General features: G+C 38.6%; 1 protein-coding gene across 2 annotated transcripts; it reads right to left on the bottom strand.

Annotated features, from left to right (window-relative positions):
* Positions 1 to 350: 350 nt before the first annotated feature.
* Positions 351 to 21,498, bottom strand: METTL3 (methyltransferase like 3). Of its 2 annotated transcripts, XM_036734783.1 has the most exons (11): positions 21,212 to 21,498; positions 4,660 to 4,877; positions 4,168 to 4,572; positions 3,537 to 3,712; positions 2,643 to 2,859; positions 2,236 to 2,423; positions 1,968 to 2,006; positions 1,699 to 1,807; positions 1,502 to 1,567; positions 1,259 to 1,371; positions 351 to 598 (listed from the first exon to the last, which is right to left on the bottom strand). In XM_036734783.1, the coding sequence occupies exons 1-11, from the start codon at positions 21,309 to 21,311 to the stop codon at positions 487 to 489; spliced, it is 1,743 nt and encodes a 580-aa protein (XP_036590678.1). In that variant the 5' UTR covers positions 21,312 to 21,498; the 3' UTR covers positions 351 to 486. The 2 variants fall into 2 exon arrangements, with proteins under 2 accessions (XP_036590678.1, XP_036590679.1); XM_036734784.1 differs by lacking the exon at positions 351 to 598 and having other exon boundaries at positions 1,304 to 1,391; positions 21,212 to 21,444.
* Between the last annotated feature and the right edge of the window lie 233 nt (positions 21,499 to 21,731).

Genomic DNA, 21,731 nt, shown 5'->3' with positions numbered 1-21,731 from the left:
AGTGAAGGTCAGATTGATGCCTTCTGCTAGTAAAATGTCTGTTAGAGGCTGTGAACACTAGTATTTGACAAAGTGCTTGTCTACATGTGTTTCCAAGGGAGGAGATTACTATTTAAGTTAGAGGGTAAACCAACCCTGCATACCCTAAACTGTTCTTGGTCCTCTAAATAAGGCCAGGTTAAGTAATCCGGTGGTACGTTTTCACTTGCTGCAATTCTGAAAAAAAAAAGTACCTATTAGTTAATGAAGAGTAGAGTAAAAGCTGGTATTTGCTTTAGGGTGAACAGTTCAGAGATTAGCTTTTTTCTTTTATGTATTATTAGTTACTAATTATAGTTGTAGCCCATACATAGAATTTGACAGTCCTATTTTATTTAAAAAAACGTCCCTTCCCCTTCCTTCCCCAAAAGAAGTCTGTTCGGGTCCAGGGCAATAGTTAGAGCAGACATTGCTATGGCTGCTTAGCTATCCAGGAAAGAAGTACTTCTACATGTTCTTAGGTTTGGAGATAATGCCATCAGGATACCGTTGCTTGAACCTGGCAACCACATCTGGGTCAAGCAGGTGAATTCCATCAAGTTGGTTCCCAAGGGTGATCCTGGAAGTCAGGAGTAGCAATGAAAAAGTTAGGACAACTTTAGACTTAACTTGTAGACTTACCACAAGATCAAAGAGTTGGAAGGAACCACAAGACATATCTTTATCAAAATATTTAAAAAATAAGCTCAAAGATTAAGAACCCCTGATCTAATCTAAAGCACTTGCTTTAATTGTTACTATCAGAGGGGAATATGGTCCTCCCCACCCCGCCTTTTTTGTTCAAGATTCCCAGACCACTACCTACCACAAATGTAACCTAGTTCCTATGTACGCTGCAGGCTTAGATATGTTTACAGAGCACACAGAACGTCTTAAGACGTGCCTAGCTCTCGATGTCTCAATGTCTTAATATATTTGTTGCTGCTACTAGATATCCTTTAGAAAATGGTGAATGAAATACTGAATTGAAATACTCTTTGGGAAGGGGGTTTGGAATGCATTGGACCAAATTAACTCCCCTCTGAGCATTAAAGGGACCACATCCTTCAAAACCACAAGGGGGCAGAATACCCCCACCAAACAAGTGGCAGCCCTAACAAGAATGTGAGGCAGTTCAGTCTCAGGCTTAAGAGATTACATTGAAGGATATGAAGCTATGCTAGTTTTTGGACACAATCTAAGGGGACTGTTATCTCAGGCTGGCTTCTGGGAGCCTTACCAGTTGGGCTGTACGTTGTGTGGTCGTCCAAATAACTCAATTTTGCGGGTCCCAGGGGACAGCCTCTCTATCATTCCATAGATTTCATCTGGTTTGTGGCTGGTGGAGCGTACCTGAAAAACAAACGTCATAACTGCTTTTAAATTAGCAATATTTCTACAATGAAATGAGATACTGCAAGAGTGCATGAGAATTGACTATAGAGAAGAAGATACAAAATGCTTTGGGGATTTAAGTACTTACCTCCGCTACAATCACTTCACAATCTAGGCCCCGGTTGAAGCCTTGAGGATTTCCCTTGACACCAACCTGCCCACCATAGAGACAGAGAATGCATTATATATAATATCTGAAGCTTCTGATACCACACTGTACCTCAACAAGAAACCAAACTGTTGTTCCCTTTTCATCCTAATTAGCTAGTTCCCACAGCAACTTACCAAACAGTGCTCCTTCCCATGGTTTAGCCAGTGGCCTGTGCGTCCTGTTCGGATGATACGTTGCAACTGATTTGTTTTCACCCAGATAATCTCATCCACCCGTTCATACCTATGGGAAGTAAAAAGAATAAATACATTCTTGTTAGGCTTTCGAATTCTGCAAGGACAGTATCCCCAACAAAAGTGATAGGAAAAAAAGAAACTGGAAAATTGTTGGGGATAGTGATATGGAGTTATATCATTCAAGAAACAATATACTGATTACTCACCCCCAGAGGTTCAGACATTCTCTGCCCAGCTCCATGGCTCTAGGAAGGAAAAAAAAGGAGAGTTAATTATCATCACTATCTCTTTACTCTCTCTGAGGAATCTATATGAAACAAGGAATAAGGTGAGTCAAGGTTCAAGTAGGATGGGTTAACATTATCATAAGCTTAATAGCAGAGCTAAGAAGACTCCCCAGGATCTTACTTTTTCCACTCAGTACTTTTATACCATAACTGTATTTTCATATCCCTAAAACTGGAATGTGCATACCTGCCTGTGACCCAGAGAAAGAGAAAGCCATCATCCTGAAGCACTGGGATGTTGAGTCTCCGCATCTCATCATCTGTTAGGGTACCATATGGCAACTCCATGTGAATATCCCAGGGTGGGTCAGCCATTACCACTGCGAACTTCCCCAAGATGCTCACATCCAAGTAGCGGATATCACAACAGATCCACTGTGTGGGAGGTAAACTGGTCATCTTCTATCTCCAAAAGTAAAATTCATCTCCAATCCCTCACCACTATTTAATTATCCTTCTAGCCCACTGTAAATACTACCCCATTCCTAATAGGCAATAACCTATTATAGCTTTGCCCTTCCTACAACTGTGGTTTTCTCCTACATAAACACTCCTGGAATTAGGCTCAGGATTTCTCCGAGCAAATAGTGATACCTGGGGTGGGAAGAGTCGATCCACACTGGAGTCAGCACCAACACCTTGTGTAAGGGCCAGTTCCTGACTAGGGGGGTGGTCCGAGCTGCCAGGGGCCTCAGCATCTATGCAGGCATCAATCTCATAGTGTACATACTTGCAAGTGTCCATGTGGAAGCAGGTGTTGAGGAAGGAGCAGTCACCTAATGATTCATCTGTATGTTTATTGATGATTCGCCTGTGGGAGATAAAACCAGAGAAATCAGAGCTGCTCAGAAGAAAGTAAACTACCTCAACACCAGATTCTACACTGCAAATACAGTATACTGCAGGTATCAAATCTTCTTACAAGATTTGCAAAGCCAGTCGTCCTTACTCTCATTAAAATTTCTTTATCACTAGTAGCTTTGAGGAAGGAAGGGTGATTGCAAATAATGTAAGATGATATGATCAAAACTAAAAAAGATCTGTTCTACTCCTCTCCAGGTTAGCTTTTTTATCACAAAAGCATGAAGAAAACACCATCTGGTTATAAAAAAGTTTAAAGAAAATCCAATCAGGAACAGACTTTTTTATAGGTTCCTGTCTTTTTTCCCCCTTGAAGTCACTCCTTTTAAAGAAGTCTACATATCAGTGGAATTTAGAAAACACCCAATGCTTTCTTGTTCCAGGAAAGAAGATCATAAAAACGGCATTTTTATCTTCCAGTTCCATTTGGGATAGGAACAGGTACTCCTTCCCAGGGAAGACTATTATCTTGTATGGAGGCAAAAACACTCACTCTCTCTGGAACATCTATTCAAATACCAGATGATAGGCTAAGAGAACCCCAAAGGTTTTGGAAAGGACTTGTGCCCAAAGGAATAAATGCCTATACCCAGAAGGCCACCCCACCCTTTCCCCTCTCAAAAAGACCTGAAATGCAACTTGCGGCAGGGTCGGTCAGCATCACTGGCCTTCATGCACTCTTCTTTGGTGCCATAGTCACAGAACTCTTGTACCTGGGCCCGTCCTCGTGAGCGGAACTTCTCCACAATGGACTGTTCCTTGGCTGTTGTTGTATTTAGCAGCTCCAAAATCTCCTGACTCACCTATAACAAAAGAAGCCTAAAACCTAAGAGGTTCTCCATGTAGACTTTACCAGCTTCTTCATAAGCACCTCTACATATTCTATCTGCCATTAAGGCCCTTGGGAGAGGTAAGGACAAATTGCAAAGTGTATGACTTGCTATAGCGCAGAACAAAGAATACTTATCTAAGGCCTAGACAGCCTTGGCATTTGGGCTCAAACTAGAATGCAAAAATTGACTTCCTGTTCTAATCACTTAGGCTTTTATCCAGAAATTAAAACAAAAAAGAATCATTCCCTTTGCCCATTCTCAAACTTATGATTGATCCTATGATCCATTTCCCTGGATCTTCCCCATTCCTATTCTCCCACCTAAGCACTTTTTTTTGGCTACCTGTAACACTTGTCCACATATAGTCTTCACCTTAATTTTTCTTTATTTAGGTTTTCACTATTGTCACCACTTCCATTCCTAACCTTCTTGCTCTGTTGTTCCTTGGTAGACTGTTGATTCAAGAGACTCTCAATTTCCAGGTCTACATCGGAAGCAGCATGTTTCCGTGATTTTTTGGCTGGCTCTTTGACTGGCTCTGAGGTTGAGGAGGCCAGACCGGAGGTTGAGGAGCTGGTAAATGTAATAGCTGTGGTGGGGTCTTGCTCTGCCCGCCGCTTCTGCCCTGTGCTGGCCCCTGCCACTTCCCCAAGGCCCTTCTTCTCTGCCACAGCCCCCATCATGGCTGAGAGCTTGGAATGGTCAGCATAGGTCACCAGGGTGGGGTGCGCATCATCTTGAAGAAGGCCTCGCTTTACTTCAATCAACTCTTGTGCTGCAAACTTCTGTAGAAGGCTTTCCACCCCATCTTGTGTTGCAGGGGCATCTGGCTGGGGAGGGGCAACAAGACACTGGCTATGAGCTGAAGAAAAGGGAAAGTGGGGGATCCCAGCCCTCTGTCACATAGATGTCATTACCGTAGAGATGGCAAGACGGATGGACACAGCATCAGTGGGTAGTGTCAGCGCCAGGTCTGAGAGGTGGTGTAATAACTTCTTTTCCAGCTCAGGGTCTGTGGCGAGCTCAGGAGTTCCTGAAGCAGTACTAGGTTTAGGGCCACTTGAGGTAGGTGTCATGGGCACTGGACTGTCACTGCGAAAAGTTGGCGATAGCACTGCTTCTGGGTTCCGAGGATCTATGAGAAAGGAAGCAGGGAAGGAGGGGTCAAGAGAAGAACATGGCAGAACTGAGGATAATACAACCATTGGACACAAAGGATATTTTGAAGTATAAACTCAGCTTCCCCAGCAATAACCTTTCCTCATGCCGAGAAGATTCTCTGAGCAGGTCTATTAGGTTGGCCTTTCCTTCTTTTGGCTTTCATGCAACAGTCACTAAGTTTCCTAATCTTTTCCCCATGAAAGTCTTCTCCAAAACTCCACATCAAAGTTAACAGACTAATTAAGGCACAATACTTAGATGCAAATTTCTCTACTTTTTACCTTCAGGGTCACCTTTTGATTTAGATGGCATTAAACAGCAGTCCAAAGATGACAAAAGTTCCTAAAAGCTAGGGCTGGGCTACCTTCTTGGGTTAGGAAGAACAAATATTTTTGAAGCCATGTCACTGTCATAAGGGAGAACTTTAAGGAAGTAGGACTTTGAAATAGACTATTCTGCCTTCTGAATTATTATCTAATTAAAATGGAAACGAAACAAAATTTTCCCGAAGCCCACTAAATCTCTAAGAATGCTTCCTTCTGTGAGTTTGGTACTTTTCTTTTTCCATTACTCTATTCCTCTCCACTAAGCTATCCAATCTTAACTGGGCTGTAACCCCTTTTTACTCTTCACTGATTGACTATCACATTCCACAGCAGATGATCTGAATTTTTTCTCAAACGTCCCCCCTCCCCCACACTATCTCCCAGGAAATGACTCTGCCTTATACTTTATACACAAAAAAAATCTAAACAGTCCATTGAGAGCTCCCCATCCTCCCCAGTTCTACAATTCAAATCACTGCAACATCACCCCCCCTTTCTCTTTTTTGCTACGGTCTTGAAGGATAAGGTGGTCCTTCCCTTTGCCAATTCAACCTCTCTACCTGGGAAGGGGAGAGGATCAAGGACAAATCAATGGTAGTTTGCCCCTTCCATTATCCTCCACTCACCCTGATGTTTACCCTCTCCTTAGCCACTGGCTCCTTCCCAGTTGCCTATAAATATGCTCAGACCTCATCTGTCCTTAAAAACAAAATCTATTTACTTGAACCTACCATTCCTTTTATCCTCTCATTCCTTTTCATATTTAAATTCCTAGAAAAAGCTGCCTCCACTTTCTCTCATCTCACTCACTTCTCAGCTCCTAATAATCTAGTTTCTGTCCTCACCATTAACTGAAACTGCCCTCTCCACGGTCACTAATACTATTCATTGCTAAATCCAATAAATTTCTCAGTGCTCATCCTTCTTGATATCACTAGAATTTTATAGTGCTGACCATTTTCTCCATATGGATATTCTTTGCTCAGGTCTTTTTTTTTTTTTTTGCAGGGGGGAAGGCAGGGCAATAGGGGTTAAATGACTTGCCCAAGGTCACAAGGCTGGTAAATGTGTCAAATGTCTGAAGCCGGATTTGAACTCAGGTACTCCTGACTTCAGGGCCGGAGCTCTACTCATTGTGCCACCTAGCTGCCCCGCAGGTTTGTTTTTTTTTAATAAATTTATTTTTTTATTTTTAGGTGCAACACTCAGTTCCACAAGTTTTGGGGCTCCAAATTTTCTCTCTCCCTCTCCTTCCCCGTACCCACCAAGACAGCATGTAATCCAATGCAGGTTCTATATATACCTTCACATTGAAATTATTTACATAGTAGTTCAGTTGTAAAGAAGAATTATAACCAATGGAATGAATCATGAGAAAGGAGGAACGAAACCAAAAAAGAACGGAAAAAAAAAAAGAGAGCAAATAGTTTGCCTCAATCTGCATTCAGACTCCATAATTCTTTCTCTGGATGTGCATGGCTTTTTCCATCATGAGTCTTTTGGAACTGTCTTTGAACCTTGCATTGATGAGAGGAGTCAAGTCTATCAAAGTTAGTCCCTACAGATACCATGTGGCTATAATTGTGTATAATGTTCTCCTGGTTCTGCTCCCCTTACTCAGCATCGGTTCATATATGCCTTTCCAGGTTATAATGAAGTCAGTCTGGTCCTCGTTTCTTATAGCACAGTAGTATTCCATTACATTCACATACCACAATTTGTTTAGCCATTTCCCAATTGCTGGGCATCCCCTTGATTTCCAATTCTTTGTCACCACAAAAAGAGCTGCTATAAATATTTTTTGCACATACGGGTTCTTTTCCCACTTGTATGATCTCTTTGGGATATTTGCTCAGGTTTTAATGGCACTACTTTTGTGGTCCTCTTCTTACCTGTCTGCCTAATTCTTCTATCTCCTTTGCAGGATCACCCTAACCAGATATACCTCAGTGCTGTCCTGGTTCCTCTTTTCTTCTTTCTACATACTCTTGGTGATCTTATCGGCTCCCCTTTATTCAGCTATGTAGGTGAATCTCAAATCTATATATTCAACTGTTAATTTCCCGAGCTCCAGGCCAACATTTCTAACTGCTTGCTTGACATTTCTATGTGGACATCCCATAAGCATCTCAAACTTAATATGTTTTTAAAAAAAACCTCACAATCTTTTTCCTCGTACCTACCACTCCTCCTAACTTCCCAATTTCTGTCAAGAGCATCATCATTCTAGTCAACCAGGTTTGCAACCAAGGAATCTTCCTTCTCACTAACCTCCATTCCGCCCCCAACCCCATCTAATCACCTATCCAGTCTTGTAAATACCTCCTCACCATCTTTAGTGGCTATCTTCTGTCTCTATTCTCACAACCACCCTAAATTCAGGCCCTCAACACTTTCCACTTGGATAACTAATAACTTCCTAATTGGTCTCCCTGATATTAGCCTCTCTCAGTTCTTCCAAAAACCTACCAAATTGATTGTCCTGAAGTACAAGTCTGATTGTCCTTCCCTTGCTTAAGAAACTTCAGTTGCTCCCCATTGCTTTTAAGATAAAATACACAACTCCCTTGGTATTTAAAGCCTTTTCCCCCATCTGGCTCCAACTTATCTCCCTAGTCTATTTACCCACTATTCCCCTCATGCATGATATCTCCTGCTAAACTGGACTAGCTGTTGTTCCATGTATTCCATTCTACCTCCTGTTTCTGTGCCTTTGCCCAAGCTGTCTCTCCCATATCTGGAATGTTCTCACTCAACTCCTCCTTTTGGAACCCCAAGCTCCCTTCAAGGCTCAACTCAACTATCACCTCCAAGAGGCCACTCTTGTTTCCAGTTGTTAAATGTTCACCTCCTCAATCACTTTGTATTTGTGTATGTGTATCTGTGAACATCCTGTATCCTCCAAGTAGAATGTAAATTCCTTGAGGGCAGGGATTGTCACAGATTTACATTTTTACTCACAATGCTTGATCATATTGCCTGGCACATGGTAGGTTCCTACTAAATGCTTGTTGACTGATCTAGATCTAAATAAAGTAAGGAGTACTCTGTATAAGACTCTTACCAGTGTGTATCTCTGTAAAGTAATACAGGCCCAGTCTTATTACAGTGGGCTCCAAAGATCTTTCTAAAATTTGGACTATCAGATAAGGATGACAAAACTTTTGGTTATTCAGAGATTTTCATTATTGTGGAATTTATTTTAGTGATATTTGAAAATTTAATTGAAGGAAAACTTAGCTCAGATATACAAGATGCTTTGCTGATAGTGCTGTATCTTAAATATGATCAGCCTCTTTGGTAAGCAGAATTTAATTTTCTGATTAACTGATAAGAATAAACAGTTGTCAGTTTCCACAGTTTTGCTTCTGACTATAACGGCATCATAGTTTAGTCCTAGTAAAATAGAACAATGCTTAATGTATGCGCATGAAACTGAACCCTTTTTCTCTCCCATAAAATATAAAAACTAGGCTAAGAAATAGACTTTTTTCCTTGCACAACTAAGTCTAAACCAATGTAAAAGCCAACATACCAAGAAAATATTGTTTGTGATATTTTAAAAAGCAAGGCACTAAGTTATTACAACTCATGTAATAATGAGAACCAGTGCAATCTCTCTTCATTTCTGCCTCTTGGAATCCTTGGTTTCCTTTGAGTTTCAATTCAAGTATCATCTTCTACAGGAAAACCTCTCTTGACCTGCATTCCACATCCCTCTCACCCTAGCTGCTAGTGCCTTACCTTCCAAAAGTTAACCTGTATTTATTTTGCATATATTCTGCATGTACTTACATATATGTACATGTTTTCTCCCCATCAGAAAGTAAGCTCCTTGAGAGCAGGGACTATTTCACGTTCACCTTTTTATCTCCAGTACAGAGCCTGGCACACGGTTTCTATTTAATAAATGCTTGTTGATTGGATTCAGAGACAAATTTGAAACAATCCCTCTCTTGAAGAAGTTTATATTCTAATGGGGGACTTACCAAGCACACACACACATATATAAGACATACAAAGCAGTCACAAAGTAACCTTGGATGGGAAGGCACTAGCAGCTGAGACTAGGAAAGGCCTCCTTCAAAAGGTAGAATCTGTGCTGAGTCTTGAAGGAAGCCAAGGATTACAGAGTTAAGAAAAATGCACCTCCCGCTCTTCTTTAAAAAGGTGAAGGTCTCTCAGGGTGGAATACTACATAAATAGTCAAACACAATTAATGAAAGTTGGCTGGTTTTGCTTAACTATCCTGTCCACCTTTCCTCAGTAACATTCGTTTACAAAGGAGGGCTGACTGAGTAAGATAGCAGAAAAAAGGACATATTCAGAAATGAAGATGACATAAAAACCCAAAAAATAAATAAATAAATAAAAACAAATGAAATCGTTGCAACAATTTTTGAATAAAATGAATGTAATGGAGTGTTATTGTGCTATAAGAAATAACAAATGTGAATAAAAAGAAGCATGGAAATACATGAAGTGATGCTAACGAGGTAAGCAGGGACAAGAAAAAATACTTCTACACAATGATTACAACAACGTAAATGGAAAGAATCACCATGATACAAGTGAAAATGAATGTTGCAAATTATAAAGTACAAGCATGGCTTGAAAGAAGACAGTATGATAAGACAATTTTTCCTATGTATTTGCAGAGGTAGGGGTGAGGAGTGATACGCACATATGGAACCACTTCATATATTTCCAGATTTTTTTCAATGTATTGATCACTTTTTGCCAATTCTCCACCCCCTCCCCACAAAGCTTTTCTTAAAAAAAAAAAATCTGTTGTATAGGAGATGGGGCAGGGTGGAAATGGAAGATTTAAGAGATGTAAAAACAAAAGATGTCAATAAAAATGTCTTTTAAATAAAGAAACCCATTTGTCTAAAAAAGCAAAAAACTTTCAGAAAGCCTATCTTTCTACTTGAGTTCTTTCTCAATCTTTGTTAGATTACAAGGATTTCTTAAAACTAAGATTAGGCTAATAAAATGCAAATCACAATGACCCTGAGGTTTCACCTTACACCCAGCAAACTGACAAAAATGACAAAAGATGGGGAATACTAAATGTTGGAAGGGTTGTATAAAGACAGGCACAGTAATGAATTGCCGGTGGAGCTGTGTCTTTATACAACCATTCTGCAAAATCGTTTAGAATTATGCCCATAAAGTGGCTTAAAAATATCCATACCCTTTGACTCAGAGAGTCCACTCTAGGCATATAGCCTAAGGAGGTCTCTGAAAAAAAGAATAGCTCCATATTCACCAAAATATTTATAACACCATCTTCTGTGGTAGCAAAGAACTAAAAACAAGACAAATATCCACTGCTTGGATAATGGTTAAACAAATTGTGGTACATGAATGTAATATTATTGTGTTACAAAAAAAAATGAAGACTATAATAATGAATACAGGAACAAAAAGACTCATACGAATTGATGAAAAGTGAAATAAGCAGAACCAGGAAAATAATACAACAATGCACAACCATCACAAAACAAATGAAACATAGTTGTGAGGCTGTTTATAATGAAGATGCTTGGCCCCAAATAAAAAATATGAGAAAGCAACCCCTGCTGCCATTTCCTCTTCCTTTCTCAGAAAGGAATGTCCTGTGGCTGTTGTAGGGCACGAAACATTGCATATAATATCAAAATTTTAAAACTATGTTGATTGATTTTGCTAAAAAAATTCCCCCCTTCTTCCTCTTTAAAAATTTTTTTCTTTGTTATAAGTGATAGTTCTTTAGGAGGGGGAGTTTCTAGTCACATCAAAATGTCCAGATGATTCTACCTGTGGTGGAGGGGGAGGATTTTAAATTGATCTTGAATAACTGGGTCCCTTACAATAGTATGGACATTCTGAAGTTTTCATCTGATGTCACAGGTAGGTCACATTTTATCTAGACAATATTTTTCTTAATGTGCATTCATACTTTGAGTAGAGAATATCTAACATAATATCAATATACTTGACATTAAGTTATGCAGGAAATGGAGACCTATGTTTACTCAGGAACATTTGTAATATCTTGACCTAATCTATAGTATTTTCAATGTCTGTGAAATCCTTCGCTGAGTCTATAGTACAGTCATATCATTTGGGTGTAAGAAATTTAAAAAATGGTATGAAGGATCTAAAAATTGCTGGAAAATACTGAGCTGTACATCATGATTTCAAAACTACAGAGTGGATTCTTGAGTGTCCTATCCTTATAACTGTTATCTAACCCCAAATCCTGTGTGGGAATAGTCTACTCAAACTGTCACAAATAATGATTCTTTAAACACTTTTCTCAAAGCTGCAGCTGTGAAACACCACTTTATTTTCCTGCCAAATATCCATTCTTTGTATGTGACTCTCATAAGAATGAAGCACAGGAATCTAAAGATTCAAAGGAGAGGAGTAACCTCTTCTGACTTTCCCATGACATCTATTATTACCAAATTCAAAACATGAAATCCCACATGTAAACTTGGCTGGATGATGGCTCTTTTAACTTAAATGAAATCCACTGAATGATTCCTTCATGTTGGCTGTTCTATTGACTGAAGATACTACCCAATTCTTTAGAAATGATTTAAAAACATTTATAAAACTATTCTACCCACAAAAATATTTCAAGCACCATAATCAGATATTTTCTGAGGCCTATCTTGCATTACTGAAAAAAACATTAATTTTGATTTTAACTTGAACGTCAATGAGATTAAAATATGCTATTAAAAATAATTTCTTCCATATCCTGTTGATCCTATCAACTACTAATTTGATTTCATTTTAGAAACAAGAATTATAAGAGTATTTCTTTCTCCAACACCTTTTTGATTTGTATTAGTTAATATGAGAATCAAAGTGCTCTTTACAAATTAGTCATTATTTCCTAACATAATCAAGAATCCAAAACAGGGAACCATACCAACCAACGAATACCAAAAATTTGTTGCTAATCTTTTCCCTTTGCAAATCTGACCAACCAATCATTTATTTCAGTACTACTATCTTAACTTGTATTATCGTCATAGAATTCTGGATGGGAATTAGAAAGTTATTCTCTCTCCTGTTTGCTTTATTTGCATTCAGGACTCTAAGGAAAGAAGTTTTACATATATTTCATATATTTAATATAGTTTTATATATATTTATGTAATAATTCTTAACAATCCGGTAATAACATTCCATTAATAAATTAATTTCATTCATCTAAACTTTGAGTGTCCATATGTGACTCACTGGTCCAATAATTTCTACTATTAACCTAATAATTAACACTTTGCCAAGATTAACTAGCACCATTAAATTATGTTTGTACTTATCTTTTACACCAAGATTGACTTAAAACAACAACACCTTTTTTATGTGCTAAGAGGCCCAACAAAATTAGTTAAATTGGTAAACCATTAAGTTCAGAACAAAAATGTAAATATTGGAAATCTAATAAGCCAGTATATATGAACATCTGAAATAAATGGATAGGCATTTATGTTTTATATTAAGCATATAGCAGCAAAGAGGGCCTTTTAATCTAAGATAATATTAAAGCCAAATATACTGTTTTCTATCTTTAAAATGAAATGTAAATTTCCATCAAAAGATTATCAAAAGATAATTATTTTAATATTTCAAAAGATTTACTAAGATAATACTTAGAAAAAACCTCCCACCTCATTAATTTCATTCATATGGGGAGCTTAGACAGTTTTCAAAAGAAAGGATATCTGGGCAGGTCTAGGGTCATAATACTTTTTGTTTGTGAGCTGAGTGAATTTTTGTGGTAGTAGAAAAAAAGAGCACAGTATTTGCAGTAAAAGGCCCTGGTTGAGCTTGGACAAATTATTTCACCTGCTGGGATCTCAGTTTCCTCATCTGTAAAATGAAAGAGTTGCACTAGATAGCTAAAGTTAGGATTTCTTTCTTATCCAAATTTAGGATTTTATGACCCTACCTGTTTCTCAGCATTTAGTTTTACTAAACAAGCAAGACAGTTTGTAAGACTATAAAAATACTGTGTTGCACCAATTTTATTTCCTTCTATTATAAGGAAACAGATCATGTAGAGAATTTAAAATTTATTAAAGTTTCTGATTACTTGCATGACATTTTTTATTAATAAAGTACACACACTTTAAAGGTTACGTGAGTCCGCTTTCACATCTTCCCATAAATCCTCAGTTTAGGGTCATCCCAGCTTGCTGAAAGTAAGGAAGCTTACATCTTCTGACTTTATTTAGAGCATATAGCCTAGATGTCCACTGATTATTTTGCTCTCAATACATGACTAACCTAGCCTACCTCCTTTTCTGTTTATATATCTCTGAATATATCCTTTTCACTGTTTCTTTTGGTCAATTCTTTACTGGGGACAAACAGTACCTCCCCCCCCGCCACACCACAACAGGCCCCTCTCTCTCTACTGCCCTTTGGGTGATCTACAGATTTAATTCTTTAGGGACTGGTATTCCATGACATACAGCCATAAAAAGTCAGTCAACAAGCATTTAATAGTGCTAACTATGTGGGAACACAAATACAACAGCACCATGAAGAATACTGATATTAAAAAGATAGTCCATTCTTTCAGGGAAAAGCTTGGAGTCATTAAAAGCACTGCACAATTTCTGAAAGACAATCCAGCTCACTCTCCTCCTATTTGATTCTGGGCCAAGTTTGCTGTCCAGTCACTACGTCTGCCCATGATAAAAGCACTAAGGAACCAGCTCTACTGGTTGGACAACTAACTGCAGGGGTAATAGTTTTCAAACTTTCTGAGGCCTCTCCCCTTTCTCTCCTTAATCTTTGTTTTTTTTTTCTCTTCTCTCTCTCCTCTCCCTTTCCTGCCTTTTCTTTATCTTATTTGTATTGATATCTTTGTTTCTGTAACACCTTCCTTTCTCATACTCCTCCTTCCTATCCTAAAAAAGCCACCCCTTCTAAAAAAAGTAAAAAAAGGAACAGTTCAGAAAAACTAACCAGCATATAACCATATTTTGATAGTATGTGCCGTATTTCACATCCATAGTCAAAATATCTGCAATGAAGGGAAGAAGCTGTAATTTCTTAACTATTCTCCAGAGCCAGAGTTTGATCATTAGAACTACAGTATTTAGTTTCAGTTTTTGACCTATTTATATTGTCATAGTCATTGTGTATATTGTGCTTCACTTTGTATTCCTTCATGAGTCATCTTATGCTTCTCTGAATTCTTCAGTCATTATTTCTTATGATACAGTAATGTTCCACATACACAATTTGTATAGTTACTCCCAACTCACTGTCATCTTCTTTGTTTCCACTTCTTTTTTCTACATAGACTCTTTAAAAAAATCATTTATTGGAACACAATGTCAAGAATATCAAGATTAATAATGAAAAAAATGGGAAGGAAGGGGGTCTATCAGTATCATCTCAAAATAACTTTGAAAGATTTTAGAACTCTCATCAAGTCAATGATAGACCATGAATCCAGAAGAATGAAGATGAAACACAACTGTCACCTCCTGCCAAAGGTGATTAACTTAAAATGCAGAGAAACATATATCTTTGAGTCTGGCCAATGTGGAAATTTGTATTGCAGGGCTTACGCATGTTTATGATTCAGATTTTGTTTTCTCTTTTCTTTTCAATGGGGGTGTAGTAGGAGGGTCATATTGTAAATGCATGCAAAAATTAATGTATTTTTAAAAAAATGTTACTAATATCTTTTTTTGCAGTACCTAAACTTTCTCCTTCACATCTCCTTCATATCCTGTAACAAAATCTTTTAATTTTTTAAAAAAAGAAGAGGAAAAAGTTTCAGAAAAACCAATCAGTACATCAGAAAAACTTTTATCACATGAAACGTTTTACACTTGTGGATCTCTCACCTATGCAAAGGAGTAGGAGGATGTGTCTTCTCATGTTTTTTCTTTGGGGCTAAGCTTGGTTTTTTTGTTGGTAATTCTGTAATATTCTCTTTAGACTCTTTCAAAGGAGAAAGCCTCAACACAATGACAAGAGTATTGACTGGGTGAGTTTCTGGGGACCTAGTTTAGAAAATTCATTCTGCTGTTTATTTCCCATGTGACCTTGGAGGGAATACTTCAAGGTTTGACTTTGTTCATCTCTAAAATGAGTGAGTTGGATTAGATAATTTCACTATAAACTCACTGAAGTTTATGATCCTAATTATGGTGATAGCAGCCGGTTCAATTTGTGTATGCAGCATCCCACATCAACAAGGGCTGTGATGTATTAGAAAGAACAATAAATGATTACATAGGGCACAACTTAGAAAATGTTTTCAAGCTACTGATTTTGCCTGGGATGTTAGAGGCTTAAATTCAAAGAAATTGTTTTCAGTAGCTTACTGCTCAACACAAAGGATATACAGAATGATGTTTCTGATTAAAAAGCACTTATTAAATGCTTACTGTGTACAAAGTATTTTGTTAAGCACAGGGGATATAAACAGAAAAATATGAGAGTTGCTGTTCTCAAGGAGCTCACATTCTATTGGGAGAGATAGAACATATAGGTGGTTTCACCTACAAGTCAGATGATAATGCTTAAGCTATTTCTGTAGAAAATCCCTGATGATGAACCATCTGACAACTCCAAGTACTTTTTATGAGAACCAGTGTTAGTTGCCAATATCATTTAAGTTATATATTTGCTGACTGTGGTGCTTTCTGTGCTCTTGATTTTCTTGGGGCAATTAATTTCAATTGGTTACAATTTGGGATAAAATTATTACAGTTACTATTGATGTCAATTCTGTTGTTTATTTCTCATTTTAAAATTTCCAACAATTTGTTTAAATTATTTTAATTGTGTGCCATTATCTTTTTCTCATTTTTATTTCTTCTGCTGCTGCTCCTTACAAATTCTGATCTTCATTCTGACAACTCTAAGGTGTGACTGTGTACAAATAGATGAATCAGGATAATATTCTAAATCAATAAGAAGTCTCTTCCTATCTGTTAAAATGCAGGAAATTTCATTCTTGCCATATCTAATTCCTACCAATTCTTTTTCTCAAGTAGTCAAGATCTAGAGGTGTGACCCTTCTATAGCTACACGTCTTTGATCCCTAATTTCTTTCTCCTGGAATATACTTCCACATATACTTCTCTTCATCTTTTGCTATCTTTCCACTTTAGTAACTAAGTAGCATGCTGAACTGATTTGGAGAGTTTTATCAAGTTCTTTGTAGAATTTCTCTACCACTTCATCCTCAGAAAAAAATGTTGCCATGTAGCAGTCTTCTTGCAAATGATTATCATTACTACTGATTTAAAAAAAAAATGTCAATAAACTGTTTTCTCCATCAAAGATGGGGGAACCACCAATTTTGGCCCCTAATTAAAAAAAAGTTTTCCACTGATGCTATATGCTTGAAAGCCATGGAATGCCACAGTTTCTGAAAAATAAAAATAGCATAGTATTCAACAGGCAATGGAGAGACATGTTATGGCATAAGCATATAGTATATTAAACCAATCATGGTTTGAGTGCAAGAAGTGGTTTAAAAAGACATTATTCTGGAAGAGCATGATGGGAGAATGGAGTCAATCATATAGCAAGAACAGGGGAATGCTCCGTAAGAAACAATGAATATGAAGAATTCAAAGAAATATGCAAATGCCAATTCAACAAATATTATCAACATCTAATATACATATAAGGCTCCAGGCTAGGTGCTAGAAATAGAAAGACAAAAAGTGCTTCCTCTCCAGTTTGGGGATAAAGTATGCATGCACGACAAGTAAATAGAAGATATAAACAGAGTAATTTCAAGAGGGAGATGGATCAGAAAAGACCTCAGATAGGAGATAGCACTTGAGCTGTGCTCTGAAGAAAGCTGCGGTCTCTATAAGGCAGAGATAAGGAGGAAGTACCTATAAGGAACCAACCACACAAAGGCAATATGTTGGAATATAGTCTCTCATGTACGTAGAACAGTTTGTAGGCTAGTTTGACTGGAATGAAGAGTACATGCAGAGAAGCAAAAAGAAATAAGCCTGGAAAAGGAGATAGGAGCTACATTGTAGAAGGCTTTAAATGCCTGGCTGAGATATTTATGTTTTAATAATTAAAGATTTTTATTGAGGAATTTTTAGTATGGGACTGATAAAATCCAATCTGCATTTTAGATAGATAAATTTGGTAGCTACGTGGAGGATGAAGAAATTGGAAACAGGAAACCAATTAGCAAGCTATTATAATAATAGTCCTGATGAAGGGTGATGGGGGCTATAGTTCAGCTATGGTAGTCACTGTTGTTCATCCCAAGAGTTCCTCAAAGTTGTCAGCCTCACTCTTTCTTCCCAAGTCACTTAAGTCCAGTGGCAGAGAAGCGGATTCATATAAGAGAACTAGAATCAGCAAAACTTGGTAACTCATTAGAGATGGGCACTGAGGAAGACGACAGCATCAAAGGTGACTCCCAAGTTTTCAAACCTGGATAACTGGGAATTTAGTGATTCTTCATCAGAAATAGTAAAGTTTGAAGGAGGGTTAGTTAATTAGAAAATTTATAATAAATTCCCTTCTGGCCATATTGAGTTTGAGATGCCCAACAGATACTTGGTAATGTAGGGCTGTAGTTTAGGAGAGTTTCAGGGCTGGATAAATAGACCTATATGAAAAGATTCAGAACAAAGACAGCCAAACCAAAAGAAGAACATAAACAATTACTACAACAACAACTTTAAAGGGAGGAGAACAAATGGTAAACAAAACTCAGATAAAAAACAAAGGAGAATGTTGAAACTATCTTATTAAATTTAAAGCTATTCAGTTAACTCCAGCTGTTCTTATTACCTTCAGGATCAAATATAAAATCCTGTTTACCTTTTAAAACTCTTCATAACCTAAACTCTTTCTACGTTTCCAGTCTTACATTTTACTCCCCTCCACAAACCATGTAAGTAAAACAGTTAAGTAAAACTGTTAAAACTAAAACATGGCATTCCATGGTGACTGGACTTATCTGAAAGTTCATGTAACATTTCACATCTGTAGCATCCTGCTACCTTTCTACTGAAAAAAAAAAATCTATTTGTTCTCTCTCTCCTCTATTCATCTCACGGTAGGGTGGGGGTGGGGAGAGAAGAAATTTCAGGTAACAGACATGCAGTTATTTTTACTGGCTGTCCATCATGCCTGGAGTTCTCTCCCTTCTCATCCCTGGCTTCTGGCTTCCTTTGAGTCTTCGCTAAAATCCCATCTTCTGCAAGAAGCCTTTTCCAATCCCCTTTAATGCTAGTGCTTTCCTCTAATCTCCAATTTATCCTGTGCATACATTGTTCATACAGTCATTTACATGTTGTCTCCCTCAATAGATCCTGAGCTCAAGGGCAGAGGACTGTTCTTTTTTTAAAAAACTTTCTTTGGATCCCCAGCCCTCAACGAGGTGCCTGGCACATAGCAGGCTCTTCGAAAATACCTGCTAACTGACAAAAACACTGATTCTTCCTTTCGTTTAATCAACAGTAAACTATTAGTGTGAGATTTTATGTACTCTCGATGTAATATGCTTGAGAGAGGATTGTACTTGGAGCCAGAGGACCTTGGTTTGAATCCCATGTCTGCTCCCTACTAACTGTATGTGACCTTGGGCAAGGCAGTTCACATCTCTTGCCCTCGGTCTCCTTTTCTGTAAAATGCAGAAGATGCCTCTGAGTTCTTTCCAACTCTAAATCTATGAGTCTACAGTCAAATGTCACTTTTTATACTGTTTTGCATTCGGTTTTCAAGGATTAAACACTGTAAAGGAATAAACTGTGAATGTGGATTTGTATGATATGATGAAACAAAATTTATCAACGAAATTTTAAAATGTCGAAGAAAAAAATGAAGGATAAACAGTTTTCGTGCTTTAGTATCCATGCTATGTTAAAAGCCTTAGAGGAAGGCCTTCTATGGAGGATTTATGGGAGGGCATAGACAAAAACATTACAGGATAACAGTAGCTAGCATTTATATAGCAATTTAAAGATTGCAAAATGCTTTACATATATTATCTTATCTGAACTTCACAACAACCCTACAAAGTACGTGCTATTATTATTCTTATAAAATTTTATAAAGATGAAGAAACTGAGGCTTTGAGACTTGTCTAGCTAGTAAATGTCTGAGGAGAGTGAAGACTGAAAGATGAAATGACTTCTTCAGTATCACAGAACCACTGAGTGTGCATCAGGATTCAAACCCAGGTATACCAGCACTTCAAGAACAGCACTCCAGCTACATCACACTGCCTTTCCTGTTGGTGGTGTCTATATTTTAATATATTAGCATTTGAACTCATGTTGTCCTGATTCTATTCTATTACTTTACCACTTAGACAAGCTGATCTGTATGTATTACATATATACATAACATACATAATAAATAAGAACATACTGTGTGAACTCATTTATACACACACATATGACATTCACAAAGAATGTTGCCTGGACATATATGCATGATGTCTGACATTTTTAAAGCTCTTTAGAATCCTGCAAAACGCTCAAACAATATTTCATTTGAGTTCCACAAAAGGCATTATCAATTTCATTTTGTAGATTAGGAAACTGAAGCCCAGAGAGGTTAATGGTCACACAGCTTCTAAGTGTCAGAGGTAGGATTTGAACCTAGGTATTCTGACTTCAAGTCTAGCTCTCTATACATTATGCCATGCAGTTTCTTACTTATCAAAAGTGGCTGTATTTGTCTAAGTAAAAGTAGAACAATTCAAAACAGAATCAAAACCATACATATACAATAAGCAGAAAAGGGAGGGGGGGAAAAGGGAGGGAAGGGGAAAGGAAAAACCTACTATGTGCCAGGCACTATGCTAAACACAGTATTCGAATAGATGGTGTAATTATCCTTACTTTACAGTGGAGGAAACTGAGGCAAACAGAGGTTAAGTGACTTGCCCAGGATCAAACAGCTAGTAAATATTTGGGGCTGGATTTGAACTTAAGTCTACATGCCTTGAACTCAGTGCTCTATCCAGCCACCAAACTACCTCAGAAAGAGGTCCAGAGTCAAAACTGGTGAAAACTGAATAGGAATAAACAATGTCCAGTTCTATAATAGTGGTTCTCACATTAATCCATCCACGGACCACTTTACTGGGATCAAAGATCTCTTGCATCTCCTAACCCAGCCCTCTCTTTCCAGCACTGATAAAACAGACGCTTCAATTTCCTTGGAAGTACTACCTTCCCCCTCACCTACGTGACAATGTATCATTCTGCACAGCAAGAGCAAAGGTAGAGATGCTCTGGAGTTAGATTTTACCGGTGTCGGATCTTTAAAAATTGGGTTGAAAATTATGGGTTGGATTGTTAGGGATGTGAACTTTCTAGGGGTCTGGCGTAGACCACCTTCTACCTTCCGAAGCGTGCACTGAAAAGACAACTAAGACAATGAAAGGACTGAAAAACACGGCGGAGAAGGACCAGTTGAAGGGACGAGGTTAATTCGGCAAAAAAAAGATTCGCTGATGGAGGGGCGGGGCGTGTTGCAGTCTGTTTTCATATAGCTGAAAACTTGTCACGTAGTGGAGAGTTTAGAGATCTCTAATTCTAACCTCTAATCTAGAGATTAATTGTCTCCTTGGTCAGAGACAGCGGAGCCAGGAGCTGTGAGTAGAAGGTGCAGAAGCATTTTTCAGCTTGATGTTAAGAAAAGCTTCCTAATGATTAAGTGCTGTTCAAAAGGGCGATCAGGTACCTTGGTAGGGAGTGTGTTCCCCAGCCCCTGAATTCTTTCAAAAGAGGATCCAGGACCCCCCGGTGGCGCGTCCGGTGCGTCAGCTCGATGCTTATGTGACACACACTCGGCTGGGAAGAGGAGGATGCCAGAGGGGACCCCTGAAGGGCGGAATGGGCGGGACGCCGACCCCTCTCTGTCCCTTTCCTCCGTAGCCCCGCCCGTCCAAGGACCCTCAGCTCGGGATGGCCCGCCGCGTCCTCCCCCTTCCGCGCCCGCTCCTCACCGAGGTGCCCCGAGTCCTGCTTCCGCCGCCGCTGCAGCCTCTCCCGCAGCGAGTCCAGTTGCTTCTTGTGGGCCTGGATAGAGCTCCATGTGTCGGACATCTTTGCCTCCTCACGTCCCGGGGAAAGGAGCGGCGAAGCTGCAGTTGCCCCTTCACCTCCTTCACCTCCTCCACAGCCAGGGCCACCGACACCGGGAGGGACGTGCAGAAACTTCACATGGACATTTGGTACCAAACAGGAAGAGGCTCGGTGGCGAGACACCTGGGTGCTACGCCATTTCCGCTTCCGCCCTTGGGTTGAAGCCAAAATGGGAACCATATTAATTATGGGTTTAAAAAAAGCTACCATTTTCCTTTTTGGTGGCGTAAAATGCCGCAAGCACCAGTGGGTACTGGCAAACTGAAGCCGAAATAACCATGTTGGTAGTTGGCAGGAGCACGGCCATGTTGATTATAGATACATGCGCGGCCATGTTGGAAGTTAGCAGAAGAGGGGCCATGTTAGTTAACTCATTAAGAA

This window comes from Trichosurus vulpecula, chromosome 8 (genome assembly GCF_011100635.1).
Source record: "Trichosurus vulpecula isolate mTriVul1 chromosome 8, mTriVul1.pri, whole genome shotgun sequence".
In the NCBI taxonomy this organism is placed as follows: domain Eukaryota; kingdom Metazoa; phylum Chordata; class Mammalia; order Diprotodontia; family Phalangeridae; genus Trichosurus; species Trichosurus vulpecula.
This window is presented reverse-complemented; position numbering and strand designations above follow the sequence as displayed.